This window comes from Pipistrellus hanaki, assembly GCF_964339955.1.
Source record: "Pipistrellus hanaki genome assembly, chromosome: 1".
In the NCBI taxonomy this organism is placed as follows: Eukaryota; Metazoa; Chordata; class Mammalia; order Chiroptera; family Vespertilionidae; genus Pipistrellus; species Pipistrellus hanaki.
The window spans coordinates 72,546,320-72,558,699 of NC_140503.1; the positions used below are offsets into that span (position 1 = coordinate 72,546,320).

Genomic DNA, 12,380 nt, shown 5'->3' on the forward strand with positions numbered 1-12,380 from the left:
CTCCATTAAAAGGGGGCCAATTTTTATCAGTGGGCAAGTCTTCACTAGAAAAATTGCTGAAATTGAGAAAATCTACATTGGCTATGAAGAACCCTTAACTTCTCTACCTGTGACTCCTATTAAAGGCTTTACTCACATCCAGGCCTGTCCACACTGGAATGGAATCGCCATGAAATAATATCCTAGGACAGAGGTTGGCAAACTCATTAGTCAACAGAGCCAAATATCAACAGTACAACAATTGAAATTTCTTTTGAGAGCCAAATTTTTTAAACTTAAACTTCTTCTAATGCCACTTCTTCAAAATAGACTCGCCCAGACCATGGTATTTTGAGGAAGAGCCATACTCAAGGGGCCAAAAAGCCTCATGTGGTTCGCGAGCCAAGTTTGCTGACCACTGTCTTAGGACATGGATTTACAGACTTCTAATGCCTAACAGACCCTCAGATCCAAAAGGCTTTGGCCTTCCTTGCAAATTCATGCTAATCGTGAAATCTAACCAGATCTCCTCCTAGGGTTTGGTGGTTCCGTCCATTTTCACAATGTCCAGAGAAAGCTGAGGTGAACCTTCTTTGTGCTTCTCCCTTAAAGTGGCTAGGAGGATCTGAGGACTTCTGGGACTCAGGGAGCAGTGTGGAAGCAGAGTCTAGTAGGTTGAAGCCAGGCTTTGATCCTGACAGTAGGCCTGGAAGCTCACCATGCCTCTGACCCTGGTGAGAGCAGGTCAAGACTCTGATATATGGTCTAGGAGTTGCCATCCACCACGGAACACACACGTGGAATGTGCTGCTGGACTCCGCTATCTAAAACTTCTACTAAAAAGTGAAAAGGACACTAGACTTAGAGTCGGAGAAGCCATGAATCCTTGCTTTGCCACTCATACACCATGTGACCTGACTTTTTCCTAAGAGTCCCTTCCTTTATCTGCTGAATGGGAAAAATTGTTTCTGCCCTGCCTACCTCACGTGGTTGTTGTGGGGATCAAAGATCACATTTGTGTGGGAACACTTTATATTCTACGAAATGCAGGGATTTATAACAGTGGGAATAGAGACCATCCCTGGACGAATCTGAGGTTTGGCTCCAAAATAGCACTGTAGAGCCAGGACCATAAAGTATCCTCTGAGTCATTTGTCTGTTTGTCTAGGTATAATCTGTAGATGCCTCAGGTGGGCAGCCAACATGTAATTACATCTCAGGCAGTATTTATTGTGCACCCACTCTGTACATGCTTGCTTTAAAAGATAATTGGGAAGCACTTGTTCACACATGAACTTTTTTTTAACATGAAATTCATTTTAATATTTTGTTGCAACACAATCAATGCAAAATATTATCTTAACATTTAATCAAATTTAATCAACATTAAAATATTTAACTAATTCATTAGATAATACATTTATATACCAATTAATTTTAATTGAATATCCAATGTAATTACTAATGAGGTATTTGATATTCTTTGTTTCACACTAAGTCTTCAATATCTGGTGTGTATTGTATTCGGTTGGAGTCCATTTCAATAGAAATTAGCCACAATGCTAGTGCTCAATAATCACCTATACTTGGAGGCCGACAAGTTGTATAGCACAGATTAGAAAAAAAGTTTCTACAGAGAAGTATAGATGTAAAGCTCTCCAAATAATCATAAGCTCTTCTGCTTATGAACTTTTAACACATGAACTTTTAACAAAATAGAAGGAGCCAGCCACTACCCACCAGCCACTGAAAGACAGGCATCCTGGCCTGCGGGGCTAGGAGTGCTGGGCCCTCAACTATGTCCATTAAAGATTTCCATCTGGCCTCTAGCGTCTCCCTGTCTGGGTGGGGAACCAGGCGCCAACCGTGAAAGGTTTTGTCTACCTCAGTGGTTCGCGTCTGGGGCAATTCTGCATCTGTCTCCCACCGCTAGGAGACAGTTGGCAATGTCTGGAGACACTCCTGGCTGTCCCTACTGGAATCTAGTAGGTAGAGGCAAGGAATGCTGCTGAACATCCTACAACGCACTGGACAGCCTCCATGACAAAGAAGTATCTGCCCCAAAAGGTACTAGTGCCAAGGTTGAGAAACTCTGCTTCACTCTCATGCCTCACTGTCATCATCTGGAAAATCATGATTGTCCTTTTCAAAGTTAAATTTCACTCATGTGGGTGTTTTTCAAGCACAAAAATGTATTGTTCATGGGAATAACTTATTTTTAAGCTGAAACTTTTTTTTTTTTTACTATCGTAAAATATATGCCATTAAATTTACCATCTTAATCATTTTTAAGTGTACAGTCCAGTAGCATTAAGCATATTCACATTGTTGGGAAACATATCCCCAGTGGATGATTTGTTTCTGACTGACTGCTATTATTCAACAAATACTTTCTAAGAACTTTCTAACCACGTGCCAGGCTGAATATGTGGGCATGTGAAAATGAGTAAGACTCAGTCCCTGTCATCAAGGAATTGTGTGGAGAAGTGAAGATATGTACGTGGACACAGAGCTGACCACGCAGACCAGGTAGAGCATAAAGTTGCATGAGGTCAATTGCAAGATATGACAAGACATTGTATTAGGAATGGAAAAGGTCTCTGGCTTGGGCTATTCAAAAAAAAAGCTTCCTGGCAAAAGAGAAGCACGAGATGAATGCTGATTAGTAAGTTGACTCAAATCAACAGAGAAAAAAGGAAAAGCATAGGCTGGTTTATAAGAAGGTCGGACGTGGACTGAACTGGCCAGTTTTCATCACCTGGGTAGTCTAATAGAAATTTCTGAACCAGATGTGGGGATGGGGTGGAGGATGAGCTTAAGGAGAGGGGGGGAAAAACTAATATATATTGAACATATACCATAGGACACCAGCTTTATTTTAATATTCCACGAGAAGTTTCCATTTTACAGATAAGTAAATGGATAATCAACTTGTCCCAGGTTAAAAGCTTGTAAATAAGGAAGCAGTTTACAAACCCAATACTATCTCCAAAGTCCTTCCTCCTCTACTGTATTATGGACGTTTCCTCCCTTTCCACAGCACACTGACACAAGTCATGGAAAAAATAATTATATGCTTTCGACTTCCAGCATCAGGTCCCCGCTTAACAAATGCCTCCTTTTCCCTAAGGCAACCTGATCTGCCTATATCAGTTGCTTACTAAACACCCTAGGCAGAATTGTACTCCAAAGAAGCAGCTAAAGCATTTATGTCTTTCAAAGATGTACAAAAAGGCACCTTTAAAAATCTACATATAGTTGAGAAAAGTACAGTAATATTTCTGCATCAGTGGTACTCTCTCTGGGTAATCTGCCTTCACAGTTCAGTGTGAGTTCTTTAAGGCATATTGTAAAACCTTCTCCCTGGAAGTCACTGCGAATGGTGAGAATGTTTAAAGCAGGGAGCAAACCAATGGGAAGACTTGTGACAAAGAATGAGGGATGAAATATAATCGATAAAGCTTTTTGGCTCACACTTTATTTCTTCTATAAATAAAACAGCTTAAAATAGATTTGAAGGGTAATTTCACTTCTTTTAAATATATATATATATATATATATATATATATATATATATATATATATATATATATATATATATATTGATTTCAGAGAGGGAGACGAAGAGATAGAAACCTCAATGATCAGAATCATTGATTGGCTGCTTCCCAGCACACACCTCACTGGGAATCGAGCTCGAACACTGGGCATGTGCCCTGATCAGGAATTAGACCTAGTAGCCTAGGGCCTCACATAATGTGCTCTATAAGGGTTTGTTGAATGTGAAACTATGGACAGATCTTGAGTCCTATGACCAGCAAATCCCATCCCTGTGCCAGGGAAAAGGCTGCAACTTGCCATTTCCAAGTCACCAGCGGGTGGGGGTGACTTCTCTATAGGTACATTCTGGGAGAGGAACAAGGATGGTCCTTCTTGCTCTGTATGCTCAACCAGGAGTTAAAAATTGGAATAGAACAGTTTCTAGGGCCCTGCTCCTGAATTATTATTGTTTTAGGTAGTTCAGAATATATTCTTTAAATTATTTGCTCAATATATTCTTAAAATTATTATTTTTTAAACACCCCCTCGCCATTCCAAACAATAACAAAACAACAGAAATTCCGGAGGCATTTCTTAGTAGGCAGCCATGTTGCTGGATTAACCCTCAGAAGAAAGCAGAAAACCTTGGTAGCCAGGCAACCTGAGCAGCCCCAACTAGTCTGCCCTGTACCTCTATGCTGCTTCAAGGAGGCGATTCAGAAAAGTAATATACTATATGGGGCCAGTCTCTCCAAGAAGGTCATCTGATCTGCATACAAGTGTTTTTGTTGTTTTTCTAAATAAAATGGGCTGTTTAGTTCTGCTTCTTAGACACATTTTTAAAAATATATATTTTATTGATTTTTTACAGAGAGGAAGAGAGAGGGATAGAGAGTTAGAAACATGATGAGAAAGAGTCATCGATCAGCTGCCTCTTGCACACCCCGTACTGGGAATATGCCTGCAACCAAGGTACATTCCCTTGACTGGATTCGAACCTGGGACCTTTCAGTCCACAGGCTGATGCTTTATCCACTGAGCCAAACCGGTTTCAGCTAGACACATTTTTTTAAAACAGGAGAAAACCACACAAATTGTATTAATTTTTGTATGTACGTGGTAGCCTTGACAAGAGAATAATGACCTGAAATAGTGACCAGAGCAGGGAGCTTTTACACCTTTTGGACAATAAATTTGTGAGGAATTGACCAGACCTAGGGGTTTGGGCTAGGCATAGTAAATGTTTAAGAGGTGACTAGGACGATAAGGGTTGGTTTGCACAAATTTCTCAGCCCCAAATTCCTTGTCCCAGGTGATTAGAATGTCCTTCCCCCTTCTGGTGCAGGGAGGGAACCTTTCACATGGGAGATTTACCTCCAGCTTTCAGGAGGACGAAGGTAGACAATGTTTTACCTGCTGGGTCCTACTTTCTTTCCCCAAGCCTATCATCTCCTGCTGGTCACTCATCTGTATAACTCTGCTTTTTGAGAGAACATATTGTAGCCCTGCCAGTAGTAGGCCACAGATTGAGCCTTGCGTGCCCTAGTTCCTGGGGGCAAGAAGCATGTATCAGGATTCCTGGCTCCAGCCACCCTGAGTTCCATGTTGTGAAGCATTTTGGTTAGCCTCAGAGTTCAGTGATCTGGGTGAGAATCCTGACTCTGCCTTTGCCCAGTTACTTATTCACTCAAACCCTTCCTTTTAATAACACTACTGATTTCATGGAATTAGATGAGACTATGCTTACAGCACTGATCAGGTACTACATGTCTGATGCATAGTCAATGGTAGCTACTTATTATTATTACGCTGTTGGGTGTAGCCTTTCTCTATCCACCAAGATGTGTGTGTTTTGACAAGCCTCCTTGTTGGCTTCTGACAAGACTTTCCCTTAAGAACAATCAGATCTTTAAACATGTTTTCATCCTGAATGAACCAAATCCTAATCTCTCCGTGTATAAAAAAAAATAATTGAAGTAAAAACTCAAGAAGCAGTTTTCATACTCCATTCCCCCACATCCAATAGACATGTTGGGGATTAAAAAACTAATATACCATATTAGATTCTATTAGACTCTAAAATATAAAATCTTCTAAAGTGGCCGAAACCGGTTTGGCTCAGTGGTAGAGCGTCGGTCTGCAGACTGAAAGGTCCGGGGTTCGATTCCTGTCAAGGGCATGCACCTTGGTTGCCGGCACATCCCCAGTAGGGAGTGTGCAAGAGGCAGCTGGTCGATGTTACTCTCTCATCGACGTTTCTAGTTCTCCATCTCTCTCCCTTCCTCTCTATAAAAAATCAATAAAATCTATTTTTTTAAAAAAATCTTCTAAAGTGGTGTAAAACACATGGGTCTGAAAATCTTTTGGGCTTGAAAATTTTCCAAATTAGCCCATGCCATTGCAGTATGGTTATAATTATAGCCAAACTTTTTTTTATTGACAAATAGCCTTTAAAAAAAGGTTTCCCCCCAAATTTTCCCTATCAGAAACATCCAGGATCTTTCCAGACTCCAACCTCTAGGTTATGGTCCTCCATTGTCCATTCTTCCACCACACAATACACACCAGCCTCTCTCCCTCCCCTCTTGGTTACCAGTGAGAAATGGGGAGTGGCTAAGAGCTTTGGCCATGGAGTCAGAACATCACTGTAATCAGTTGTGTGACCTTGGGCAAATTACCAGCTCTTCCCCATATTTAAAATAGAGATAGTTATAATATCTACTTCCATGGGATTGTGGTCAGGATTAAATAAAGTAATATACACACAAAGCTTAAAGCACAGGAAGCAGCATTTAGTTAGGGCTCAATAAATACTGTTTTTAAACATCTTTATGGTTGGGAGACAGCAGTCTAATAGCTAGCCCCACATCCAGTATTGCTCTGCAGCAAATAGATCAGTTCCCCCACAAACACACACCGTACTAAGAACAGAACGGTCCAACATAGTATGAATATTTTTCTTTAGGCTCCGCAATTGGCCTGGTGGCCTTCAGACCTAGATTCTACGCATGTACCTAAATATGTAACTGGTATAAAATGATGTAAACAGCCAGGAACTCTAGGCCTCTCGTGGGAAGACTGCTGGTCCCGAGGGGAATGATGAGCCTGTGGAGAGTTCCTGGTAATGTTTTCTGTTCTAGCTGAGCAGCACACCTCCCTCCAAGCCTTCCTGTGATTGCACCGGGAATATTACCTTCTTCCACCCCAGCTGACTGCCCAACATCCCTTTACACGGGACACTTCCTCGCTGGGAATACAACACTCACTGCTTCTTCAATAAAAATGATAAGGATGTCTGCCCAGAGTCTAAAGGAAAACACACTTTTTAGGACATAAAAACAGAAATAGCAGAGAATAACACTTAAGAGCTCGAGTCAGGATTCAGACAAGCTTTAGGTTTGAATCTTGGCTTCCATACCTTTCAGCTGTGTGACCTTCACCACCTTGGGACTTTCTCCCTCTGAACCTCTGTTTTCTTATCGGGAGGAAGGGTTAATCAGTGTCTACCGCAGGGTTATTGTGAGGAATAAATAAGGTAATGTATAATGTATGTTAGGTAATTGGATGAGTACCTGGCATATAATAAATGTTTCATAATGGAAGCTATTAACAGTAGTTTTGGTATAATTAATAAATGGATTTTGCTGCTCCTTCACATTCTCTTTGCATCCATGGAGAAATCCAAGTTCATCTATTGCCAACAGATTTTCTTAACCAAGTACATGGAGAGCAATAGCTTGTTTAGCTTAAGGCAAAGGTGATGGTAAAGAATGAAAATGGTACCACCTGCCCTAGCTGGCATGCTCAATGGTTAGAGCATCATCCAGTGCAACAAAGGGTTGTGAGTTTGATTCCAGGTGAGAGCACATACCCAGGTTTTGGATTCAATCCCCAGTCAAGGCACGTAAGGGAAGCAACTGATCCATGTTTCTCTCACATCAATGTTTCTTTCCTCTCTCTCTCTCCAGAATCAATGGGGGGGGGGGAGGGGGGAGAGATTGCCTCAGGTGAGAATTAAAAAGAAATAAAATGGGACAACCTAAATGTCCAGGTTAATGAAATTATTCCTATCTTAAAGATTTTCAAGCCAATTTCCCAATAGCCCCTCAGATAAACACTTTATATTATTGTCTTCAGACTTTTGTCCAAGAGTCAATTAAATTCAATAATCACTTAAGTAAGTGTTCTATGTCAGACACTCTGCTAAACAATAAAGACTCAGAGATTAATAAGAAGTAACAGTTCAGGTTTTTTTTTTTCCTTCAGAAAATAACAGTTTAGTTATTGCCCCTTTAATATGTAACTGGTATAAAATGATATAACCTACCAAATCTCCCCAAATAATCTTCTCTACTCCATCTTTTTTCACATCCTTCAAAATGCTTTTTAATCTAGTTCTGGGAGAGAACCTCTCTCTCTTTGTGCTTCCACCATTCACCTACCTTTGCCTTCCTTCATCTCTTACACAACTCAATTATATAATGCATGGTCAATGTTCTCTGTTTAATGCATATGAATTTCATCTCCCTAAGAGACTCTAGGGCATGAGTCTTCTATTAGCTCATTATATATTCCTATAGCACCTGCCAATCTGTTGTTTTTATAGGGTGTCCCAAAAAATATACATACACTTTAACAGCTGATAACTCACTTAAATGTTAATAAAGACTGGCTATATATAATCATTCAACGTGTGTTTACATTTTTGGAGGGCACCCTGTACTTTAGATCATCAGTGATGATTGTGAATGAAGTTTTATGAGCTTGTATGAAATATACTTTCACTTATCCCGTCAATTGGGTATGAGATAGACTTGAGGCAATTGCTACTTTCACATATGGCATTATCTGATTCACTTAGGAAATTACCTTTCTCTTTTTGCCTTCTAATTCTATTTCTCCCATAGTATTGATGTTGAACACTGAATTCTGTGTAGAAAACGCATTTGTTTTTTGCATTTGGTCTTGATAAAACATCATCTACTCGGAAACTCCTCTGGAGAAGGATAAGGCAGCTGTTCAGCACACTTGTAACTCAATAACTAAAAGGATTTTGCCCCCATATCATCCTAAAAGGGAATTTTGCATCTCATTCTAGCTTAGATGTAGAATAGTGCCTAATAACCAAAAGGATTCTCTCACTTTGGAAAAATAGCCAGATTTCTCTGAAATCACATATCTGGCATCTCTTTTCACCATACAGTCATCCATGAGGTTGTGGATAAGTCAGTAGTAACATTCACTCAAGTTGTGCTTTTTATACCTGAACACTCACATTTCTCCATAATCTTAGAAAAATGTTAAAGAAAGAGACAAACCAATCTGAGGATACAGGAAAATATCCTCTGCCCTTGAAAACCTCCACATATGTACGTGTGGGTGAGCACAGCTGAGGCAGGAAGAAGGCAGTTGTGCCTGAGTGCACATGGGTGTGCACAATGTGTATGAATCAGAACCTTCCCAAAGGGAGGAAAGCGCTTAATCCTATCAGTCAAACTGGTGAAAGAGGTAACAGGCTCTGCTATTTATATAACATAAATTGGCATGGGCTGTACAAATGGAGTACTTTGCTGATCTCATTTTTTAGAGCAATTGGGATTAAGGAGAGGCAAAGAAAGGATAATGAGAGAGTCAGATCATGACTATAATTTTTAAAATAACATTGCTTTTCTTATAACTGTCGATACCTGGAAAACCTCCCAGAGTCAGAGAATTAGATAGAGTGGAATTCTATTTTAAAAGCAGAGTGGAGATAACAATATCACTGAAGTCTGGGTGTAGAGGTGAAGAGGATTATCTGAATACTATACTGATTTTATTTTATTTCAAGGGTGTTCTCCAGTGTCACTATTGCACAGGTGCCAAAAATGTCTCTGTGCTAATAAATGGACCATCCGGTCATCCAGAGAAATTGGTTCGTGGGCATCATGTCACAGTGAGGCATCAAAAAGAACCCTGGAGAGCCCTAGCAGGTGTTAGAGCATGGACCCTTGCACCAAATGGTCTTGGGTTTGAATGCCGGTGGAGGAATGTACTTGGCAGGGTATGCGTGTGTGGGAGACAACATATTGATGTTTCTTTCTCTCTCTCCCTCCCTCCCTTCCACTCTCTCTAAAAATAAATGGGGGAGGGGGGTAACAACAAGATGATGCATATACCCAGCTTGTCTGTCTCGCACCCGTTTCCATGGGGAGAAGGTAAAGCCTTCTGCCAAAGACAGCAGGAGAAACTTTCACCCCTGAAGTGATGACAGTAATGCGCCTCTGTGAGTGAATGTAGTAATTCCCAGTGGGCAAACTCATTAGTCAACAGAGCCAAATATCAACAGTTCAACGATTGAAGTTTCTTTTGAGAGCCCAATTTTTTAAACTTAAACTATATAGGTAGGTACATTGTTATTAACTTAATTAGGGTACTGCTATGCTGGCCTTTGCTAAACACTCGAGGGGCCAAAGAGCCGCATGTGGGCCAAATCCAGCGCCTCTCTGGAAAGAGGAGGGTGTGTGTTCCAGAGATGAAGCTGTGCCTGGGACGCCCTGCTGCGTACAGTCAGGGGCTGAAGTGGCCTGCACTGCACTCTCTGGGACCCCAGGCTCCCCACCTTCAAAGCCTCTCAGCTGGGGTGCATGTTACCCATCAGCTCCTCTCTGATGCCACGCCTCGTTCTAGTTACTCCCAATTCCTTTCAGGAACCCACAGGCTTAGGAGACAGGGGACTTCACCAGGCCACTAGAGAAAAGTGCCAACTATACACTTGCAAAAAGAAGCAATCTGTCTCTTCTTGCATAAGCTATTTCCTCATCTGTGAACCGGGAATAAGAGCCCTGTCACATTTACTTCCCAAAGTGCATCACGTGGAAAAGCTGTAGAAAGGCAAAGCGTCATGACGGCCGTGGTAGCTACTTTTATTATTACACATCCTGTAGGCCCGTAGTTTCATATAACATAAAACAACCAAGTGTCTACTAACATGCCTCGCAAGCGAGCCCAGCGTCTGCTGAGGAGACGGCTGCATACAGCTTGTTAAGTAAGACTCAGCTTCCCCGGCCCCACCTGAAGCCTGCTGAATGAGGACCTCCACGGGGGGCGCCCAAAGACCTATTTTTCTCAACATGCTCCCAGGCGCTGCTGACCAGCGGCCAGCTGGGTGACCCCTGCTTGCCTCGCTATTCTGTGAGCACTGGACACAACTGTTCAGCTTGGTTTGGACAAACCTTGACTAGCAAGGTGTAGGGTGCAGCACAGGTGACTGACAATCATTTTCTAAGAGAATAGGAAACATAAATAGTATTTCAGAAGGGTTACGTTTCTGCAGGACTACCAAGGGGGGAGGAGGGGAGGAGGGAAGTGGAGGAGGGAAGTGGGGGTGGGAGAGGGAGCTGTACTCACCTACAATGATGCCGCAGGCGCTGACCAATCCGATCTCCTTCTTCAGGGACACCCCGCCCTCTCCGGTCCCGCTCTCCGACTGGCTCCCCGCTGGGAGGTTCTTCTCGGCGTTGGTTCGGTGCCTGGCTCCTTTTTCCATCTTTCTCAGTAGGATCGCAACCACCGAAAGATACCTCTCTTTCTAAGGGCGAATGGGTGCAAACATATTCAGAGAAGGAGCCTTTCCGATGAAAAGGTCCTTTTCCAACCTAAGAACCATTCCTTCCCTCTTAAAAAGAGAACATTGAGCATATTTCTACTCTACATTGACACCTCCTTGCCACTGGTGCTTATGAACAAGGAAAGCTTTGCTAGAAGGGAGGAGGAAGAAGAGACACAGATATGGAAATACAGAAACACAACTGTACCAGCTACTCCGGCTGGGATTCTCCTGGGAGGGATGCAGGTCTTCGGAAAGCTGGATGGCTCTGCAATGTACACCGGCCAGCGGCTTATTTCAGTCGCTAGGAAAGGGGAGAGTCTGGATTCCCCTCAGCTCTCCCCTTTAAAAAAACAAAACAAAACAAAAAACCCCAGATCTCCCCCCCTCCCCTTAGCCTTTTCTCTTAGGAGGATAAGAGTACTTTTCATTAACTGAAGGGGGAAAGGGCAATCCTCCGCCACTTCTCTTGAAGGAAAACAACTGTGGATCCGACTGGTTTGCTCTGGATCTGGTTTCCACCTGCTGTGGGTTTCTTTTCCCCTCCCGGGCTTCTGCCTGCCGGTTTCTCCGGATGTCCCCTTCTGTCTCGCCCGTCTTCTCGCCCTTGTTTTCCGACCCCTCCGATCGCCGTGCTCAGGGTACAGGCTGCCCCATCGCTCCCGGTCGCGGGAGAGCGGTTCAGGCTCACGCAAACGTGCTTCCTCCTCCTGTGCGATTTTATGTGCTCAGCTAGCTCCGCCCTCTCTCTTCCATTCCTCTCCATCCTCCGTCTCCTCCCTCCTTTTTCAATTTAGGTAGTTCTCTTGGTAATCTTCTCTTTTCCTCCGTGTCCACCGTTATGGGAGAATCCAATGGCTAGTAATTGCGCTGTAAGACCAGACAGCTTTGTAAATAAGGGACTAGGTGCAGTTACTTTCGTGCCCTCTGAAAGCCACTGGCGGAGGCACTAAAATATTTATATCTGGATCATTTGAGGATACTGGAGAGAACGTGGTAAGGACATCATCTTCAAGTTTCTGCAAGCAGGAGGAAATCCACCAGTAGGGGTGGGAAATGGAAAGAATTAAAAGTAATGGAAAAGAAGTCCATTTAGTAATGATTGTGAACTGTGAAGGGTAAGTAGAGTGGGAACGAGCTCACCAAGAAGAGGGAACAGTCCCACTGTTCACCGTTTTTATTTAATGGTAGACAAGACAGGAATAAAATGACTGTCCCACCTTGGTCCCAGGAAAGAATGACACAAAATCTGGCAGAATGGGACCTTTCACAG

General features: G+C 42.5%; 1 protein-coding gene across 3 annotated transcripts in view; it reads right to left on the bottom strand.

Moving 5' to 3' along the window:
• SLC7A8 (solute carrier family 7 member 8) overlaps positions 1–11,950 on the bottom strand; it is a 49,300-nt gene extending 37,350 nt beyond the window's left edge. The window contains exons 1-3 of one of the 3 annotated variants that reach the window (XM_084886078.1): positions 11,532–11,947; positions 11,316–11,375; positions 10,909–11,089 (exon numbers count right to left, since the gene is read on the bottom strand). In XM_084886078.1, the coding sequence (XP_084742204.1) occupies positions 10,909–11,047 (139 nt within the window). In that variant the 5' untranslated portion in view covers positions 11,048–11,089; positions 11,316–11,375; positions 11,532–11,947. Of the gene's footprint in view, positions 1–10,908; positions 11,090–11,315 lie in introns of all 3 variants that reach the window. The other 2 variants (XM_084886077.1, XM_084886079.1) reach the window with 2 other exon arrangements.
• Positions 11,951–12,380: the final 430 nt, after the last annotated feature.